Genomic DNA, 19,750 nt, shown 5'->3' on the forward strand with positions numbered 1-19,750 from the left:
AGGACTGTAATACAGGTACAATAAAAAAAAAAAAAACACTAGGTAGAGGAGTGCACTCCACCAGGGAGGAGATGCAGCACCAGCAGAAAGAAATAAAACCCATCCAATATAACTCGAAATGAGCAAAGAGCAAGAGCAGAGTGCAAATCAATTAAATGTGAGTTTGTGTCCCTTCCGTCATTTGATCTTCATTTGGAAAGAGAAAAAACAACAAGGACAAAAACCTTCTACTGAACGACTGCTGCGATGTCTGTTTACAGGTTTAGTGAGAGGATATGACGGCTTTATTTGGGAACTAACACAGATGTCCAATAAATCCCAGCTCAGTAAATATATTCTGCATCCACAATATTTTCTCACTCTGGGCCACTGGGATTTTCCTCCTGCGTGGAGTAAATAACAACTGGAGGGTAATCAGATGTGCAAACCTGGCAGCAAAGCTCAACAATTTTCTCTTCATGCTTCTACATGAATTGTAATGTAAGTAGAATTGTTGGACTTAAAAACACTGCATCCACAAATGTTTTAATTACTTTAGTTCATTCGTACTTATTGTACATAATAACAACACTGGATACTTTTTTAAATTGAGCCAATGCGGCTCACAGCACAAAACATTTTCTTTGAAGGCGAGCTGTCACTCAATTTTCCTCAATTTTCAGTTTTTCTCAGGTTGGATTAAGGAACGAGTTGAGTCTGAGTTGCGTTGTACGTCTTCATTCGATTTAAACATCGGTAAGGGGACAATTAGATCACTCCCTTCAACAATCATTTGCATATGTAATAATACCCCCTTAAGTATCATCAACGTGAACAACTGCAGATGAATTATAATGCACGCACCTTTCACATGTTGTAAATGTTATGTATTTATGATATTGAGTAATGAGCCCTACCAACAAGAGCCTGACCTGAGAGGGTCAACATTTAAATTACACCTCACTGTAGAATCCACCCCAACACATTAGAAAACAAAGAAATGTGTGTTCGCTCGCAACTTTGTGTGTTTGTGTGTTCGCTTCCTTTCTGTGTGTGCATGTGTCCGTGTGCTTGTCTCTCCCTCTGCGTGCCATCTGGTCCCCTCAGTGGAGGTTGATAAGTAGCTCGGTACAGCCCGGTGCTGTGTGTGGAGTACCTGTTTCATGGCTGTCAGAAAGCCCTGCGGGTTGAAGAAGCCTGTCATCCAGAAGCAATTGGGCCGCCCTTCAAAGATCCACGACTGGAACTGCCGGTTCCGCTCAAGCAACTCCGTGAACCAGAACCCCAGGGTGCTGGAGGCCCACGACGACTGAAAAAACACAGACAAACAATGAGGCCGACAAAACATCACAATCAAATGTTGAAAACAGTCTTCAGGCCGGATCAGTGGCGAAGACAACAGGGAGAGATAAAAAAAACAACAACATTGTGAATCCCTGTGTGGCAAGAGAAAAAAAAAAACTCAATAGAAAAGATTATTATAATACATCCATCCATCTATTATCTGTATTGCTTATCCCAGGGGCGTATTGGAGCTGGAGCCAATCCCAGCTGACACGGGGTTCACCCTGAACAGGTCAGATTATAATACAACAAAACATTATAATAGAGTTGAGGCAAATGGTAGCAGAACTGTGAGTGGAAGGTCTTTGTATTCCAGCCTGAGAGCCATTTAAGTGTAGATTATTCTTATGATAAAATGTTTGTGGGAGCACGACTTGAATTCCATCAGTTTCTTATACACTTTAAATATATTACTTTGTTGTTTTCTCCTCTGCACAATCTCTTGATATTCCTATTTATATTCAAGCATGTCTGTGGTGATGGACGATAGTCAACTCTTACATATCTTTTATCAGAATTATGCAAGTAAACCTTTAGGACAATGAACATGAATGAATAACATCAGACAACTGATGCCTAAATGGTCATAAAAATGATCTTCTGAGACATTAATTTGCACCTAAAGGCTCCCAAAAATTGCTTTGCAATGGCAATGTTCATTAAGGGCCTAACTGATGACTGTTAGAACACTTTAATTTGCCATATGAATATCAAAATATTCCTTTTCCACCTAAAAATAAAATATAAAAGGCTTTGTCACAACAAGAATTGAGATAACTCTGCAGTTGTAAAAATGTCATCTCATAAATGAACAAAAGACAAAAATTAAAAAGCTTGTTTTTTGTTTGAAGTGTCTCTGCTGTTGTCATTATGGTTGAAATCTACTTATGAAAAGCAGCAGTTTTTAGTTTTGAATTCAGTTTGTCATATTTTTTAATTCCAGACCACCGACCTTATTCCAGCGTTCGGGAATGCGTGCGTCATACATGCAGTCCAGGGCGTCCCGCAGGTTCTCGCTCATGATGATGGTCCCGTCGATGGCCAACTTGAGGTCCGTGAGGGTCGTTCGCACCAGAGCTATGACCGTCTGCATTCGATCGATCTCCTGACGCAGGAAGATGTTCATGGGCTGGAAGGGACCCAACTTCTTCAGACGTTCTTTCACCTGGTTTCATCAAAGTGGACAAGATGATAGAATTAATCACCTGCTTTATATAAAACAGAAAAAACATGAGCCTGGAATATGGACAATCCTCACAGCGTGAGGCTTCAGGTAAACCGAGGTTTCAATGGCTATTATTATGTAATAGGAAGAAAAAAGAGTAATTCTGATTTAGTCTAAAGCCCCTACAAGAAACTTTTTTTTCCCGCTGATTTCGGCGCCTCGGCTGCCAGCATGTGCATTTGTTCTGGAAGGAGGGAAAAAAGACACAGAGCTGTTTGCAGGATGCATGGTGATGAGGTAATGTATATTTTTGTTGCTGTATGATTGATAACTGTGATATGACAATATCAAAATTTTGTTTTAGTACCGTTCATACACTAACCCTTATCCTGCCGTACTTCGTTTTGTCTGACCTCGCCGGTGGTCCGACCCGACCACAGACACTGGGAATCATTTATAGAAAAAGGCCAATTTTCCCCCTGATTGTCTCCTTAAGGTCATAAAGAGGCAGCAATAATAAAATGAGACCATTTCATAACTAGTTAACCTCCTCCTTATTTAAAATCTTTTGAGTTTTGGGGTTCGGCAAGGGCTCACATACTGTAAAAGTCAGACAAGTCAGACAGATAGATGAAACTCAAAGTGGCCGACACAGGGTGTGCACTGTCAAGTTTTCCATGACGAGCATTGCACCTTGCCTGAGAAGTCACATTCTCACCTCGGGATGAAAAAAAAGGAGAGAAAACCCAAAATAAAACGACTCGAGCAAAGATTCAGCTGCATTCACACCCCCCCTCGTCTATTTCCAGTCTTCTCCTCTCTGTCTATCACCGTCGCAAACACACACACAACCTTCCGTCACCTCACTAGCACACATCCACCGACCACTTTGCCCAGCACCCATTGCTTCACCTCAGGCTGTTCATGGCGCTCGCCCACTTACTTCAAAAGGATCATAGTCAGGAGGCAGTTTCTCCAGCATGTCATCAGCCAGCCTGGACACCACGGACTCTCTGGTCTCCCCTCCGCCTGACGAGCTGTCCTTAGGCTGAATACTGAGGATGAGGTCCAGAACGTCCTTAGCCAGTTTACTCTGGTAGGTTATGTCTGCGTTCGGGTGGAGACCGAACACCTCCGGAGTATCATTGGATGGCAGGGCCTGTGAGAGACAGAGCAAATGTTATTGAACCGGGGGTTGGTTGTTGAGATCTCAGGAGCATTTTGTAAAAGTATTTTCGAAAATCACCAGGCAATATCCTCCCGACTCTCACAAAAGCTACAGTGTTAGAGGTCCTGGTGTTCCTGCGGTGCCTTGTATCACCTCAAACTGAGCTGGCAAATTCTCCAAAAACGTGGAATCGATTTTCATGTGTTTTTCTTTTTTTTTTCTCTTCAGTTTCAAAAAGCCATTTCCCTGCACTGCAGAGTGTTTGTGTCCCAGCTAAGCTCAGCGTTGGCCTCGGGGAAGCGCAGACTGTGAAGTGTCTCCTCTGATACACACAGTGTCACCAGCTGCTTCTTTTCACCTTCCAGTGAGGGTGCAGCACATGGGAGATTCATGCCAAAGCTTCAGTCTAAACCAGCCTGTCCCTCTGACCCAGTGGTTAACATACAGTGTTTACACTGTATGTTAGCTTCCCAGCTTTTAACCCATTAACACAGCCAACTATTTTCAATGGGCCCAGCACTGAGCCAAAGGTTCCTCTGCTGCTAAATGAGCTCCTGTATTAAGACAAGTACAGAAGAGTATTTGGGCTGGGCCTCAGAGCTAGTACGAAGTAAGAAAAGTACAATATTTTTAATAATGCAATTGTTATTCCCATTTTGTGAATAAAGTGAACATTTCTGGTCCATCAGATCCAGCTAGACGTGTGACTGGAGGCTATGCAAGCTGCCGAGTGTTACATCCCCGGATTGTCAAAAACAACCTGGGCCCTATTTTTATAAATGTGGGTCTATAAATGAATGGTACTCATAAAAAAAACAACGTATATGATCCATTGAGGGCTGTCCTACAGTATTTGCCCCTCAGGATTATATTGTAGCCTCTGCTGTCATTTTGCGGCTGCTAGGGGAGGAAATCTACTGGACCTATTCCAAAGGTTATGGTAAGTCCCAGTTCAGTTACACACCTACATTTATAAATATAGGGCCCGAGTTGAAAAATACCAGAATTCCCCTCTAAGTTTGCATGCACAATTTCTTCTGTGTACACTTGAATGCACATCATTACTGGCGGCAGTGAACCTCGGTTGCATTGCTCTCTCACAAACAATTTAATATTATGTAAATGTTTTTTTCTCTTTTGAGCTAAGAAGAATTTGACATAATAAACTGGTGCTGTCTGATACATCAAAACATCAGGAGGAGAATTTGTGTCACTTGGGATGGACAATAAAGTTTGTCTATCTGTCTGTAGGAGCTCTGCAGCAGAGACAAGTATTTAATCTGAAGCACATTTAATAACCGATTTATTTGCTCAGAAATGTGCATTGGGGAAGACAAGAGTGATTTAAGTCATCATCAGCAAGTTTATCCCTCCAACATCCATCACGCTGCATCCAGAGAGAGTCAAGAATCAAGAGAGAGTCCCGCTAATACGCAAAAAAAAATGGGAGGTGCTGAAGAGAGAGTTGCAGTGGGTGCTGGACACAGCAGAGTGGGTCCCTCGCTGTGGTCATTTATTTCCTCTGATGGAATTTTAGCGTTTGTTCCTCTCTATCTATTTAATTTCAATTAATATGCACACACGTACACACCAGCACACATACGCTCTGTTGTTGATGTGTATATATTTGTGTCTATGACTGAAAGAGATACTGTAAGTCTATGTGTCTATATCTGTGTGTGTGCGTGTGTGTGCGTGTGCGTCTGTGTTCTCCAAGGCTGTGTTTGTCATTCTCTATTTAAGATGCAGCGCTGAGGAATAAACTGGCTGAGCCTGGCAGCCCTGAGCATCCATCATAATGAAACCAGCTTTAATGAAAGTAGCTCAGGAACTGCCCCCAGACACACACCGACACACACACACATACACACACACTAATAACTCAAAACTAAATCTGTAATAAATTGAGCATGCTAGCATTTGATCTAAAATCAAGAATGGCAGCTACTACCTGGATGTGACAAGAGCACAACGAGGCAGTGTCCTGCAAACCCACATATTTTCAATGTTGCTGTTTTCCTTGTTTGTGAAGTCACTGAGAGCTGACAGTGTAAAACAATAAGCTATAGGCAACACCATGCAACTGGAGCAGAGGTAAACATTATAAAAAGGAGGATGTTAATGTGCAAACACACAGGAAATCCTCAGGACAGCAGCGACAGACGTTGACATTTTGCCGCCACATGCAGAAGCATCAGTTATGCAAATGCCTTTAAAGTCGTTGTATTATTAGTAGAAACCAGATGAAAAAAATGTGCATTGGTCAAACATCATCCATCACCCACCTGAATGTATGTCAGATACTGGTCAACGCTGGTGCACTGCGCGATGCTGTAGCCCTTGTAGAAGATGAAGGTGGGTCCGAACATGTCCTCGCTGAACCACACCTTGGCGAAGGTGTTGAGGAGGCGCTTGTCATAGTCGTCGGTCACACGGCCACCGTACTGAATCTCTCCGATCATGTATCGCACTGTGTTCCATGATACACCCTGAGGACATAAGAAACAATGATTTGTGATAACTAATTTGTGTTGGGACCACCAAGAGAATTGGAGTCTCGATGCTTGCGCTGTTATACTATCTTCAGTAGTTTGGTTCTTATTTCTGCTGCGTGGGTTCTTGTAAGAGTAATTTCATATCAGATGACATAGACTGCACAGACACAACAAGCTGAAAATACTGTGTAAAGTTATGGAATATATTAGTGCATTGTTATGTGAGTACAGTAACTGTTTGATAAACCTAACTCCTTAAGATATTGACATGTTGCCACTGTGCACATGCATATTGCTCATTTCCTGAATCTGATATAGGACGGTTCATTCTATCAGCCCAGATGTGACATCATGATGTCAAACAGCTGTAAAGTTGATGTTTAAAAAGGAGCAAAATGCTGCAGCACATTAAACCATTTCTTGTTTTTTAAGAGTATGACTTTCAACAGGCCTAATTTGTATCTATTTATCTGTCCTGTATATGAAGAGGGACGACATGACGGCTCCCAGGAAGTGAAGCCAGTGTGTCTGGATTGCCCGCCTGGAGGCTAGCAGCACTCTAGGTTACTGGGACATGGGCCAAACTAAAAGGTCAAAGCACACGTGAAATACATTTCTCTCAATGATGATTTCTGGCATTTTCGGTCGTTCTTATCACTGATGTGTGTTCAAATGCTAAATCATCCGTCAAGTTCGGTTTTAATTAGTTATTTGATGCTATAAAAATGGGGTAAAATGTCTTGATTGACAGCTGAACATGACTCGCAATTGGTCAAGTGTTTGCATCGGTGGGAAATCTATGTTGCAGCTCAGAAACACTGGTGTACATTATAGTTAAGTGTCACTTCTCCTACCTTTTTAACGTCCATGTCATCGAGGTGGTTCTGAACAAACTGCACCGTGGCATTGAAGTCAGCCTGGTTGAACTCGTAGGGGATGTTCCATCCCAGAGGTCCATACTTCCTCCTCTCTTGTACTGTGCTGTGGAGAAACGCCAATCCGTAGAGCATCGGCTTCCACTGCACCATGTTACTGACGTCCAACATGTCCTGATTTATACCTGGTGAGGGACAACAAACAGGCGGTGAGAATGAAATCTACACAAAAGGTTTGGTGACCTTTTGAGGTCAATATTTAAAGCCGTGATTCAAAGGCTTCGAGCAGAAAGTTTGTTTCTTCAGCTGCTGCAGACTGGGAGGGCATGAATACATTTGGAACAGATACCAGTGCAGGGTCTCTTTTCAAAGATGGGTTAAAAAAACAAATACTAAAAAAGAGCTTTAGGCTGGTGACTTTTGATCTGAGTGGACACATGTTGTTTCATTAAAACGGTTTAATTATTGTACACTGTAGCAGTTACAAAGATATGACACATATTATTCTGGGAAATCCGACAGGCACTACCTCGAAGGGTTTTTACTGAAGACTAATGAAGTTTAGGGAAATGTGCCGAGGCTCAGGAGCATAACAGGGTGGTGAAATGATTTTATATTCACACTTTAAATCTACATAACCACCACATATTGGATTTCCAAAACGTTCAGTACAGAAAAATATCTAATTTCTCCCTAATCCCGGTGGTTCAGCCATAGCCCGATTTAAATTTAACAGAAAAAGCGTTTTGATGGGATAAAGGAAAAATCTGCAGCAACTTTCAGTTCTAACAAATGTGATTTTTCCTAATCTGATGAAACTAGAATTACCTCACTGAGGTTGTTTGCCTCCGCCAACCAGTGCACTTTCTGCGTACGCATTTCTAGATACTTTGTCCCCAGATTCATATTGGTCATATTTATAAAGTCTGCTTGTGTTTGTCACTGTGACAAACATGAGCATACGTTGTGAGGCCACAGTGACCTTGAACTTTGACCTTTGGCTACTAAAATGAAATCCAAGTTCAGCTGAATGTTTGTGCCAAATGTAAAATAATTCCCTCAAGGCATTCTTGAGAATGATTCAAGAGCTGAAGATAAGCGAATACAAAGATTCTTAGATGCCAATATCCACAGGTATTATTTTTGCATATGAACCAAGACAGACAGCTGGTTTATACATATTGAATATTCTTCTCTTTCTAGTTCTTTGGGCTTTGAATTAAAACACAAACTCTGTGTTGCTTAAAAATTCAAGAACCCTACAGGCTTCTGGCTATTGACTTTCCCCCTGAGCTCATACACATCTCTTTAGTTATGTGACTGATTGCAACTGCCTTGAAATAGAGCAGTTGGCCACTCAAGGTGCTTTGGAATGCGCACACACACACACACACACACACACACACACACACACACACACACACACACACACACACACACACACACACACACACACACACGACACAGCATTTAGAGGGTAGGAGTTCAGTATTTTGCTCAAGGACACATCTACACATAGAACAAATCCTGTTCTGTATCCTCATTGAGTGTGTTGTATGTTGGCCTTGTTTACACACCGTGTTATCTCCTTGTGGTAATAAACGACAGATCAATGTGACATTTTACTTATTTAAGACTTATTGCCTGATCGCATTATATCTGCATCTGTATTCCTCGTACCGGAACAACCTCTGAATCTGTATATTGTGACTGGCTCACCTCCATACGTCCGTTTCAGCCCAGTTTTCAGGCCCTGTGGCGGCTCGCTGGTGAACTTGATGGACATCTGCAGAAGGGCAATGGGGAAGTTTGGGTGGGCCTCTGTGGTGATCCAAAGACGGAAGCCTTCGTGTACGACTTCCGTCTCCGTCACCGTGTCCATGAGCTCGTCCATGAAGTCGAGACCCAAGTGGCAGTTCTGGAGTAAGGACCAGCCGCCCTGGGGACAGATAGTGATGGTAATTGTTAGAGGGCACTGGCCCCAGCTTAAATCAGATTGGCCCCTGAAGTGCCCCTGATGACTGACAGGACATTTTAACACTAGTCATTTACCAACAACAATAACATTAACGATACTAACACTAAACCTGACAATTTGTTAAGATCTTTTTTTAAGTTAACAATTTCCTTTGAAGGAGGAACAATTTTGAAAATATACTCAATGATGTGTGGTTTGGCTCAAAGATATGAGCTAACAGTGAACAAGGACTGACGTAAATAGGAACCTTTCTGAATGTTGGTCATATAATTGTCCCCTCTTTGTAAATTGTGGCCCCTATATGGCCCCTGCACTGTTGGCGCACATATGCAAACATTAATGCTCATAGGATACATCCATCAGCCAATGAATGGTCAGACTAATAATTAATTATCATCCATATCCAGGACAGCAAAGTGATAATGTAGTCAAGAACTCCAGAAAAGATAGACAGCAAAGTGAATACGTTTACCTGTCCGTAAAGAGTTTATACACACATTCTGTTTTAGAGACAGAGAACCTGTCCTGTTCAATGGATTGCATGAAGCAACATTTTCTGCTGCTAAATCAAATGAGGCAAAAAAACATAAGCAACCTCACACCACTGACTCACATTAGACATGGTCTGCTGCAGAAGTTTACGGGAATGGACCTCTTGCCCCTGTCCCATGGAGACGTATCGGGTCTCAATCTTCATCCTCTTCCCCAGTGCGATGATAGAGTCGGTCGGATCAGAGCCCATCGACAGGAAGCAGATGAGAGGTGTTCGCGGCTCGGATTCCTCCCACGTCTTCTCCACGTCGAGAATCACCCCTTCAGTGTACCTCTCCCCCATCGCACTCGATATGTATTTACGGGCCTGGAGGGAAAAGAACCGGGATTCAGTACAGAGTATTTGTTGACTGTTTCATAATGCGATATGCTAAAACACGGGGGGGAAAGACTTGTTCAGCATTCATTCCAGGCCGATTTAAAACTTAACATTGGAATAATAACATTCTGAAAGGCTGGGGAATGAGCGAATAGTTGAAAGGATTTTTTTTTTTTATTGGCTTACACATTTCAGTCAGCAGTAAAGAGTAGGAGGGGGAAGGGGGTCAGTGAAGGACAACTGCTGGACTGTTTGTGAGTGCAACAGAATAAATTCCACTCCAGGCTTGTCTGCAGTGGACCAAAAAATAACCCATCAAAAAAGTGGACGTCCATTAGCCTTTGTTGATATTTAGGCTCAGTAAGCGTCAGAGGGAGAACTACTTTCCCTTCAAGGAAAAGCTTCAGCCCAGGGAGATGCGATTGTACATGAAGAGATTTTAAGACTCACTTTTTATGTATTTTTAAAGTCCTAACTCATTTAAATATGCTACTGTAGGCTATTGTGCTGAATTTGATTTTTACCATGTGTAATGACCATTAATAAAATGAAAACAAATGTTTTGCAAATAAGCTAAATTTGTTTTTAAGGGTCTAGATGTTTTAAAAAGAAAATATCTGCAAACCTAAAACTACCGTTAAGGGATTTATTCTATCACAAGGCCCTTCCTCAGACTTCTGATAATGAAACAGTCTCAATCTTTAATACCCACAATCCACAAACCATGTGATGTATCAGCAATATACAGATATAGGAAATATAAATATAAAATTGACTTCACATCAATAGTTGGTATTCCAAAAAGGGTTACGGCGATATTAGAGACGTCTCTGTTTATGTTCAAATATGGAGAGTCAGAGTAACAGCGTCGATCAATATTCTGGCGGATGTATAGAGAAGTATCTAGATCAAATGTGTTATCAAGAGAGAATATATAAGACTCGTGATAGAGGAAGAAAATCACTGTCAAAGACTTTAAGGGTGTAGTGAATCAGGACATGGTATCTGCCCACAAACGGATGTGTCTTGTCTAACCTGTGCGATGGTCCTGTCAGGACACCAGCAGCGAATGAGGAGCAGGCGTCTAAAAGTGTCGATGGACTCGTCGTAGGAGTTCGGTATCACCTCCTCCTCCGGGGCCTCTTTATCGAACCACAACTTCCACTGCTTCTCATTTCGACTGATCTGAAAGACAGTGTACCAAGGAACACGTAAGTATCAGAACAATATTTCCTGCTTCCATCGGAGGTCAACACATGTAGACGTACACACAGAGATTGTTAAATGTAGCTTCAGAGTTAACATCTAACGGTGGTGAAAAGAAAGAAAAAGGCAAAGATCAAATGTGCCCTGTGTGTCTGCTAAACATTGAAATGTATTCACCGTGCACTCTCCTGGCTTCACACCACAAATTGTCCAAAATTGTCCTAATGTGCTTAAGGACCATGATGAACATGCGGCTTTCTGCAGCTCACTGTACCTGCGCAGCATTTTTGAGTGCTGATTATTACTGTTTTTGTCGCAGAGACTATTAAAAAATTAAAAAAACTAAGACGATTAAATCCAAATGATCAGATATATATTAATTAATCATTTCACAACAGCATCATGTAACCCAGGTGTTTTGGTCCTGAATTGAATTTAGCTCTAATTTCCTAGATTGTAGTTAATCCTGAATCCCTGTAAAACCTGTGTGCTTCCAAGATCTGACGAAATCCACAACAACATAATAATAATAATAATAACTACTCTACTTCAGATCTAGTCATGTAAAGGCTGAGTGACTGTTAAGGCCCTTTTGAAATTGAGTGTGTTTTTTAATAAGTGTTTATTCACTAGAGCAAAGCAACCACCTGCTTTACATTCATAAAGTTAAACATGCTGATAATGGAGAGCTACTTGTCTTTGTCTGTTAGCCACTGAGTAGCTCCACTTAAGAATTTAAGGGGTTGGGTACTTTTGCTGAAGAGCACATTAACACATTCACGTCCCACACCTGATAGACTGAGCCGGTCTGGGGATTGGAGTGAGCCTCTCCAGTCACGAAGCCAGAACGGTTGCTTGAATATGGTGTTTGTTTTTAAAATGAAGTGCAGTTTAAGAGCCTCTTTGTCATGTGTGTAGCTCAAAGTGTTAAAAGAGAGGCTCAGATGGCATTCTCTCTCTCTCTCTCTCTCTCTCTCTCTCTCTCTCTCTCTCTCTCTCAGGGGGGGAATGACGGATACAGTCCTGTGCTCACCTTGTTCTTCTTGGTAGAATGAGTTTCATAAAACAAAGAACTGTTGTTCTAACTCTCCCTCCCTAATCATCCACGCAAACACTATTTGTGCATTATATTATATTATTTTGTGCAATTCTTTTTCTTTTGGGGGGCGGGGGGTAATCCTGTTTGTGTTTGTATACACACACACACACATGTGTGTGTGTGTATGTGTGTCTGCGCCCTCATGCTCAGCCAGAAGTAATTGATTGGAAGTTTCTTCAACTAAGCTCATTTCACAGAACACTGAGCTTTTGCTTTCATGGGAGCCACCAGGCTGTCAGTCACCCATAAGGGTGTGTGTATATGTACCTGGGTGACGTGTGTGTGTGTGTGTGTGTGTGTGTGTGTGTGTGTGTGTGTGTGTGTGTGTGTGTGTGTGTGTGTGTGTGTGTGTGTGTGTGTGTGTGTGTGTGTGTGTGTGTGTGTGTGTGTGTCTTTGTGTGTGCGCGTGCGTGTGTGTACAAAAGACAGATGACACGTGGCTGATATTGACATGCTTTCTAGAGCAAAGGAGAGCAGTGAAAAACATTTAATAAAGCACCAAGAGACCACTGCTCAACCTGTGTGTGTGTCTGTGTTTGTGAAACAGATGACAGATCAGCACTGCTGTCTGCAGTCCGAATAAATAGAAGTAAAAGGTCTTGTAGGTTAAAAAGGTATCATAGACCTGTCAGGACACAAATAGTGTGTGTGTGTGTGTGTGTGTGTGTGTGTGTGTGTGTGTGTGTGTGTGTGTGTGTGTGTGTGTGTGTGTGTGTGTGTGTGTGTGTGTGTGTGTGTTGTACCTGAGACAATATTTCAGTGAACTGCCACATTTTGCTGAGCTCCACGAGGTTGAGCCAGGTCATATCAAGGATCCATTTAGCTGGTTTCTGTGGACAACCCTTCAGGTCCAGAGATGCACCTCCTGCAGGAGAAACACACACACAGATAGATTTGCGTTCATGGAGGTGTACTGAACACATGCCTAACTATAAGGACACTCTCACACATACGTGAATGTAGCAGTGGTGAGCCTCCCGTTCCCTTTCATTCTCTGCCAACGAGGGGCCCAATGACACATCCCTCTACTATGGTGAAGCAAATCCACAGCGTGGCTTTTGCATGTTCAACTTTTGGTAAACTTAAGGTCAACTTTGACATGACTGCCTCAACCGATGACAAAGGTGATACGTAATTCTCCTTGGGAGATGATTACCATTTCCTGCATTTGTGTATAAAAGACCATGCCCTAAACCCTAACCTACACATGACTCTACCACTAACCCCAAAGCCCTTTGGCATTATGAAGACCAGCCAATCAAGATTTGTCCTCACTACCAGACATGAGCATGAACACACCCAAACACAGTCTTGTGTCAATGACATCAGTCTCAGAGGACATTACAAGCACTAACATGTACTGTGTTTAACACTAACCTTAACCTAAACTTCACCTTAAGACATGTCTCTGGTTATATGGACCATAATGAAATAAAGTCACGATAATATCACTGTAAAAACATTTAGGTTGCACCTGATTTAGATTTTTGCGAAACCTAGACTCCACTTAAACAAGGGAAAAGAAATATTAAAATGCAAAATAACCAAAATGTTTCATAGACATGAAAAATATCCACAAGTCCTGTCGTGTGTCAATATTCAGCAGGTTGGAGCTGACAGATGGTGAAGCTGCATGAGAGAAGCAGACTGTCTGTTGTGGCCGTGCCAGTTGTCATTGCTGGCTTTTATCCCTGTGGTGAGGAGCTCTCCATCTCTCTGACTCACTGAACTGCAACACTACCAATATGTTTGAAATATGTGTCAGTGTTGATATGAGCTTTAAGGGAAATCTATATCTGGCTAGTAAATAATGAAAAACTGCAAATAAATAAATAAAAAACGGAAAATAGATTCAGCCTCAGTCCAACTTCATCAAAGAGCCTGGAGGCTGACTCATAGATGTACAACACTTGTAGCTTTGAGGTTTGAATTCAGTCTTTAAAAAAGACCAAGAAGAAATCAATCCATGCTTTCAGCTGCATGAGTAAACAAGACAACAGAGCTTTTTTTTCAAACAAAACCTCTTGACATTTGCCTCTTACCTTTAATGAGCGTGAGGAACTCCTCGTGTTTGACCCTGTTGCTCTGCATGTCGATCTTCAGCGTCAGCAGCAACGTGAAGAGGAACTTGTGCTCTTCGTACAGACCCCGCGCTGCGTACTTAAACACCTCAAAGGTCATGTACTCTATGATGTTGCTGATGCGTTTATTGGTGATGGGGCTTTTGGTGGACCTGTTCAAGTAGGATTTCAAAGCACATGATATATATAGGGTTTCATCCAAATTATATCTAACCATCAGCCACTTTGATAGCCTGGTGTAATGTCACATAGTCTAAACTGTAACAGTAACACCGACAAATCAAATGTAGAGTAAGGATCACATTGTGTTCAGATTGAGAGAGCACTGACTGTGAGGTTCAGGATGTCTGTGGCGCTTGGTCACTGTGAATTATGTGAAAACATGCAGCCAATAAGCATATTGCTATTGTTTTGATATTATTTGTATGGTTCATAGAGTATTTATTTGGGCTATGGCCAGCTGGTCAAAATGCACTGTCACTGCATGTAATGTGTACTTCAGGCACTGCAAACTATTTGCTGCATATAAACAGAGTGTTGTTTTCAAAATCAAAATATCACAGTTAAAGAATCAGTGTTCAACCTGTAGGAACAATGGCAATATTATCTGTGTGTGTGTGTGTGTGTGTGCGCAGATTTGTAAACATGTAAAATTCTGTAATGTAATGACATTTGTAAGTGTATTAAGATTTGTTCATGTGCAGGCAAATCAGCAAAAGCATAGAATTTAGTGATTGAAAAGGTGTTTTGCCCCGAGAGCTATAAATACAGACCAGGTAGGCGTCACTATTGTCGTATAACACTTGATCAAGTACAAGAGACACAATGTCACCATGACAGCTCCAAATTATGAATGTTACACTCACAACTTCACATGTATTTTAAACAACAAAATAAACCTTGTAACAAAGCTTACTACCATGGCCATATCTGTTTGCTATTGTAGTTTCTGTGTAGTACAAAGATAACTGACATTTGTGGGACAGCTTTGTTAGACAAAAGCTGACATGAAGCTGCACAGAATCACTCCCTGTAGAAACTAAAATGTTACGTGTGTTTCAGCAAAGGTGTGTAGATTTAATTCCATATTGGAAAAAGAAATCATTACAGAGAGAGTATTCTCACCTCGCCAGAGAACGGTCAAAGATTCCCAGGAACTGTTTTAGAGATGTCTGGTACATGACATTCACCATGCTCATTTCAGTGATCAAGAAGTACAGGATGCTGCCCCTGGTGGCCACTGAAAAACACAATAGCACAACAATCGCAACGGCAAAGGAAGTGTGTTTGTTGAAGCCACATGTTTGTATTTGAGTTCTTGAAGAGTTCATTCATGAAAAAGATAATTTCTTGACACAAAGTCCCATCACACACTTTCATTAACACGTGAATGATCCAAAAAAACTGATGACGAAGTTTAACAAACTGTTCACTTCAACAACTATAGTACAGTTAGAAAAACCTTATAATAAAGTAAGAGAACCGTGTTGTGGGGACATTTTCTCTCGAACCTATTACTTAAGCTAAATGACTTACTTTAATCTGACTGAACATTGACAGAAACACAGCAGACGTTCTGCGACTGACCAGAGTAAAAATGGTTTTGTTAGCGTATGTGACTTACCAGGTCGGTACTCCTCCCTGGCAGCATTGATCTGAATCTCAGTCTCGGCAGCAATCTGTAATTTCTGATTGACTTCTTCAGCTGTTTGTTTGGTGTTGTTGAGGACAACAATCAGACTTTCGTCATCCACCAGTGAACCCTACACAGAGAGACATTTGCAAATCAGAAAATGTATAAAAATAGAAAAATCACTCATGAAATGGCTGTGGTTATAGACTTAAGAATTATACTTTGCAAGGACAACTATCTCTCTGGGAGCAAATACCCCGGCCAACATTTTAATGCAGATATGTTTTTAGCAAATGTCACCAACAGTCCATTTTTCCTATTGCTCTTCTGTAAAGCAGGAAAACACTAGAAATCAGATAAACCTGTTTTAGGATTAGAAATAGAAATCAAATTTGCTTTTGAGATGTATCACAGTTTGACATATATTTTCTTGCCTGTGTGCTGGTCAGTCGGTAGAGGAGGTTGTCCTCCAGCTCCTTCATCTTTCTCTTGTTAGATGTCACATCCTCCAACAGGTCTGTCCTCTCCTTCTCCAGTTCCTAGTTTCATAAAAACATAAAAATGAAACTGGCCATGGGATAATTTAATTCAAAAATGTTTTACACCGTGAAATTGAGCAGCAGATTCACCGTTAATAAATGTTATCCTGGGATTGGACAAAAGGAAAATAAAGCAAATGTGGGATTTATCTTCTCATTCAGGAGAAATTGTTTATTAGTGGTGAGGCTGATGCGATTATCATTTACATGCTGCTGTATAGAGCACAGTCACATGTTAAACAGATGTGCTTTAAATCAATTATACTGCTGGACTTAACACATATTTTCACAAGCACCACAGTGTCTGACTTTCATGTGGCAGGTTTTCATGAGATGTAGTTCAAATGCTCCTCACATTCCCCCAAATAAAGGAATGAAGTCTTTTGGTGTCTTTCTGTATATATTTGGTATCGGTACATATATGCATTGTATCAGGATGTGTATTTTTTCTTTGCTCTATGTCTAAAGAGCATCATGGTTGCTAGGGCGATAATAACCTATCTACAGATCTACATTTACATGCATGTTTGTCTGTGGTACATTCTGTCCGCGGAAACATACTGTAAACATCCTGGGAACCATGCAAGAGTATGTCACACCTTGATTTAAATAAATTGCTAAAACATTTATATATACACTGGATGTCATTTTGTGTACCTGTTTTTCTGTGAGGATGACTCTGCCTAGGAGCTGGTCCTCCAGCCCTTTCATGGTGACGGTGAAGTCAATAATGGAGGTACGAGCACTGATTTCGGGGGTGTACGCCGGGTTGGGCAGCTTGCTGGTGACATATAACCTGAAATCGCTCATCACGTCCACCTCTTTGTCTCCCACTTTCACCTGCAAACAGAGTGTCATAGATATATATTCATTACCAGCTGGGAAGTTAACTATTGTATACTAACAGCACAGTAACAACATGGAGAGCACAAACAATGTATGGAGGAGTACGAGGGCCGTATATTAGGGAGTATAAGGGAAAAGATCAAATCTTCAGTTGAGCGTTTCAGAATACATCAATATGTCTGCCTCTACAAATTGCCTTGTGTAGATATACTGAAATGGTTCTTCTTCGTTATCTTTTAGCACATGAACATAATGTGGTGATCAGTATTGGGACTTGGTAATTGTGTCAAAAATCTTCTGTTCAGAAGAAGAAACCACACCCGTTTGGGTAGATGGAACAAGATGGCAGCTTGCATAGCTGTCCATCACTCCTCTAACTGGATTTGATGGACCATTATTGACGTTATTCTCAACATTTCAATGTTATTCTCACAATGCAAAAGTCTGTGATTAAGTTGAACTTTATTCTTGCCATTTTGACCATATTCTTGCACTGAAAATATAAATATACGTTTGAAAAGCACATGTACATTAGGAAGAAACTTGTGGAGGGAAGGTATTTTTCAGAACTTTCATTATTCACCCAGACCTTTTCTACACGACTTTACACGTAACCACACATTTGTCATGACAGCCACTTTAAAGTGGATTCCACACATCACTGAAAATGAATGAGTAAGCTCTGCTGAGGAACATGATAAGGTATGCCAGTGTCAGCAATCTGACACCCTGTAGATACAGCTGCGAAAACATTTCCTGAGTGTGTATATGTTTCCTTTTGTCTGCTTGTGTTTGCTCTGATCAGTGGTTAATTACTCATGACAGTATAACGTCTAATTATCCATCAGCCGGTTTCTCCCTGGAGCTGTTGGGCGCAGGCACCTTCACTGCCTCCTCACACCAAGATATTAATAGACATGAAGCATGTTCAGGAGGCAGCGGGGGGGGAGACACAGGGGAGAACGTAGATCAGTCTGGGCCTCTTTTTAAGTAGCCAGAAGACTTGTGGTAATGCAGGCTTACTTCAAGCACCACGGGGTGTGAGTGTTTGCAAGTTTCTCTGCATGTACTTAATGCTCAACGTATGTGTTAGCGTTTGTGCATTTGTGTGTGTTTGTTTGATGTATGTGTGAGACAGAGGGAGGCAGCTGCTGGATAACTAGCATCTGCCAGAGGCACGAGCTGAGAGGTGTGATGAGAGAGACAGAAATGCTTGGAAGCAGGCTTTCACATATTTCTAACAACCTTTTTACGAACTGTAGGATTTAGTTTAGTGCACGTGTGTTTGTGTGGTCCAGGTTTCACTTGGGGACCTATATCTGTTTACTCAGTTGCATTATGGGGACTTGTCTTCCTTATGGGGACAAAAAGCAAGTCCCCACAGTGTCATTAATTACATTTTAAGGTGAAGACATGTTTTAAAGTTAGGTTAAGTTTAGGATAAGGGTTAAGGTTAAGGTTAAGGTTAGGTTTAGAGTGAGGCAAGTAACTATGGTTAGGCTTAGGGTAAATGTCCAGTATGTGAGTCAATGTAATGCCATACATGACTGTCTGTGTGTGTCATCCTTGTTGTGACATCCAGTGCGGTAAATTAAGTTCATGGTTGTCTGGATTAGAACATTTCGACAAAAAGGCATTTCCACTGACCTCTTAACTGAGTTCTGTGGAAATGATTGCTCTAAGCTTTACAAGAAAGCCAGATAAGACAAATTTATGTGTGCAATAAAAAACGCTTTTTGGAAAATTCAAACCAATTTATTGGCAGAGAGACCCATTTGGTGATTCCTTGTCATGCACAATTTTGTATTTCCTGTTAATAACCAGACTCCACATCCTAAAGGCTGCTTCTGGGTTGTCAATTTTGGCTTAATAAAATGCAGAACCATTCAAACCATGCCCTCCAATTTTCCAAATCAAAAATATCTAACTGCAATGGAACATTACAGGATATTAGGATGCTGAGACAGAGAGTGGTCCGTTTACCACCCAAAATGCAAAAGCAAAAGCCATTTACCCGGGAGGACACTCATTATTAAATTTAATTTCCCATCAACAGGAAATGTAGTTTTTTGAGGCTGGTTTGAACCTCTATAGAATACTGTACGTTTCTTTTTTCAATGGGTTACTCTCTCATTATAACTCTTATTAGACTCGCCATGGTGGAAATCAGTTGGAGTGCAATGAGCATATCCTGATCAGTCCCCAGACAGGGTAAAGGTGCTCCAGCTGGCGTGATCGGAGAAGCTAAAGACCCTCTCCACCTACAGCCAGCACCACCCATGTTGTGCTGCGTCTGTTAGCAGGCTCCTTCCCCCACATCTGAACTTATCAACCTGCGTCAGCATAGGTGTGACAGCTGGCATGGCAGGAGGGAGCGGGCCAAGTCCCATCACGCCTCCCACCAGCGCTCAAAACACACCTGCCCCTTTCACACTCATCTCACCACGGTGGAAACCCCCCCCCCCCCCTAA

The 19,750-nt window shown here is 41.5% G+C and overlaps 1 protein-coding gene across 4 annotated transcripts in view; it reads right to left on the bottom strand.

The window, feature by feature from the left end:
* Positions 1–19,750, bottom strand: part of dnah5 (dynein, axonemal, heavy chain 5) — an 84,014-nt gene that overhangs the window by 4,060 nt on the left and 60,204 nt on the right. For all 4 annotated transcript variants that reach the window (XM_034611782.1, XM_034611785.1, XM_034611784.1 and 1 more), the window contains 14 exons: positions 17,091–17,273; positions 16,329–16,433; positions 15,886–16,024; positions 15,387–15,501; positions 14,223–14,413; positions 12,924–13,045; positions 10,911–11,060; positions 9,618–9,863; positions 8,746–8,965; positions 7,006–7,211; positions 5,942–6,145; positions 3,432–3,647; positions 2,276–2,488; positions 1,136–1,288 (listed from right to left, as the gene is read on the bottom strand). In XM_034611782.1, coding sequence (XP_034467673.1) covers positions 1,136–1,288; positions 2,276–2,488; positions 3,432–3,647; positions 5,942–6,145; positions 7,006–7,211; positions 8,746–8,965; positions 9,618–9,863; positions 10,911–11,060; positions 12,924–13,045; positions 14,223–14,413; positions 15,387–15,501; positions 15,886–16,024; positions 16,329–16,433; positions 17,091–17,273 — 2,463 coding nt within the window. The remainder of the gene's footprint in view (positions 1–1,135; positions 1,289–2,275; positions 2,489–3,431; positions 3,648–5,941; positions 6,146–7,005; positions 7,212–8,745; positions 8,966–9,617; positions 9,864–10,910; positions 11,061–12,923; positions 13,046–14,222; positions 14,414–15,386; positions 15,502–15,885; positions 16,025–16,328; positions 16,434–17,090; positions 17,274–19,750) is intronic.

The sequence above is a fragment of the Hippoglossus hippoglossus genome, chromosome 16, assembly GCF_009819705.1.
Source record: "Hippoglossus hippoglossus isolate fHipHip1 chromosome 16, fHipHip1.pri, whole genome shotgun sequence".
Classification (NCBI taxonomy): Eukaryota; Metazoa; Chordata; class Actinopteri; order Pleuronectiformes; family Pleuronectidae; genus Hippoglossus; species Hippoglossus hippoglossus.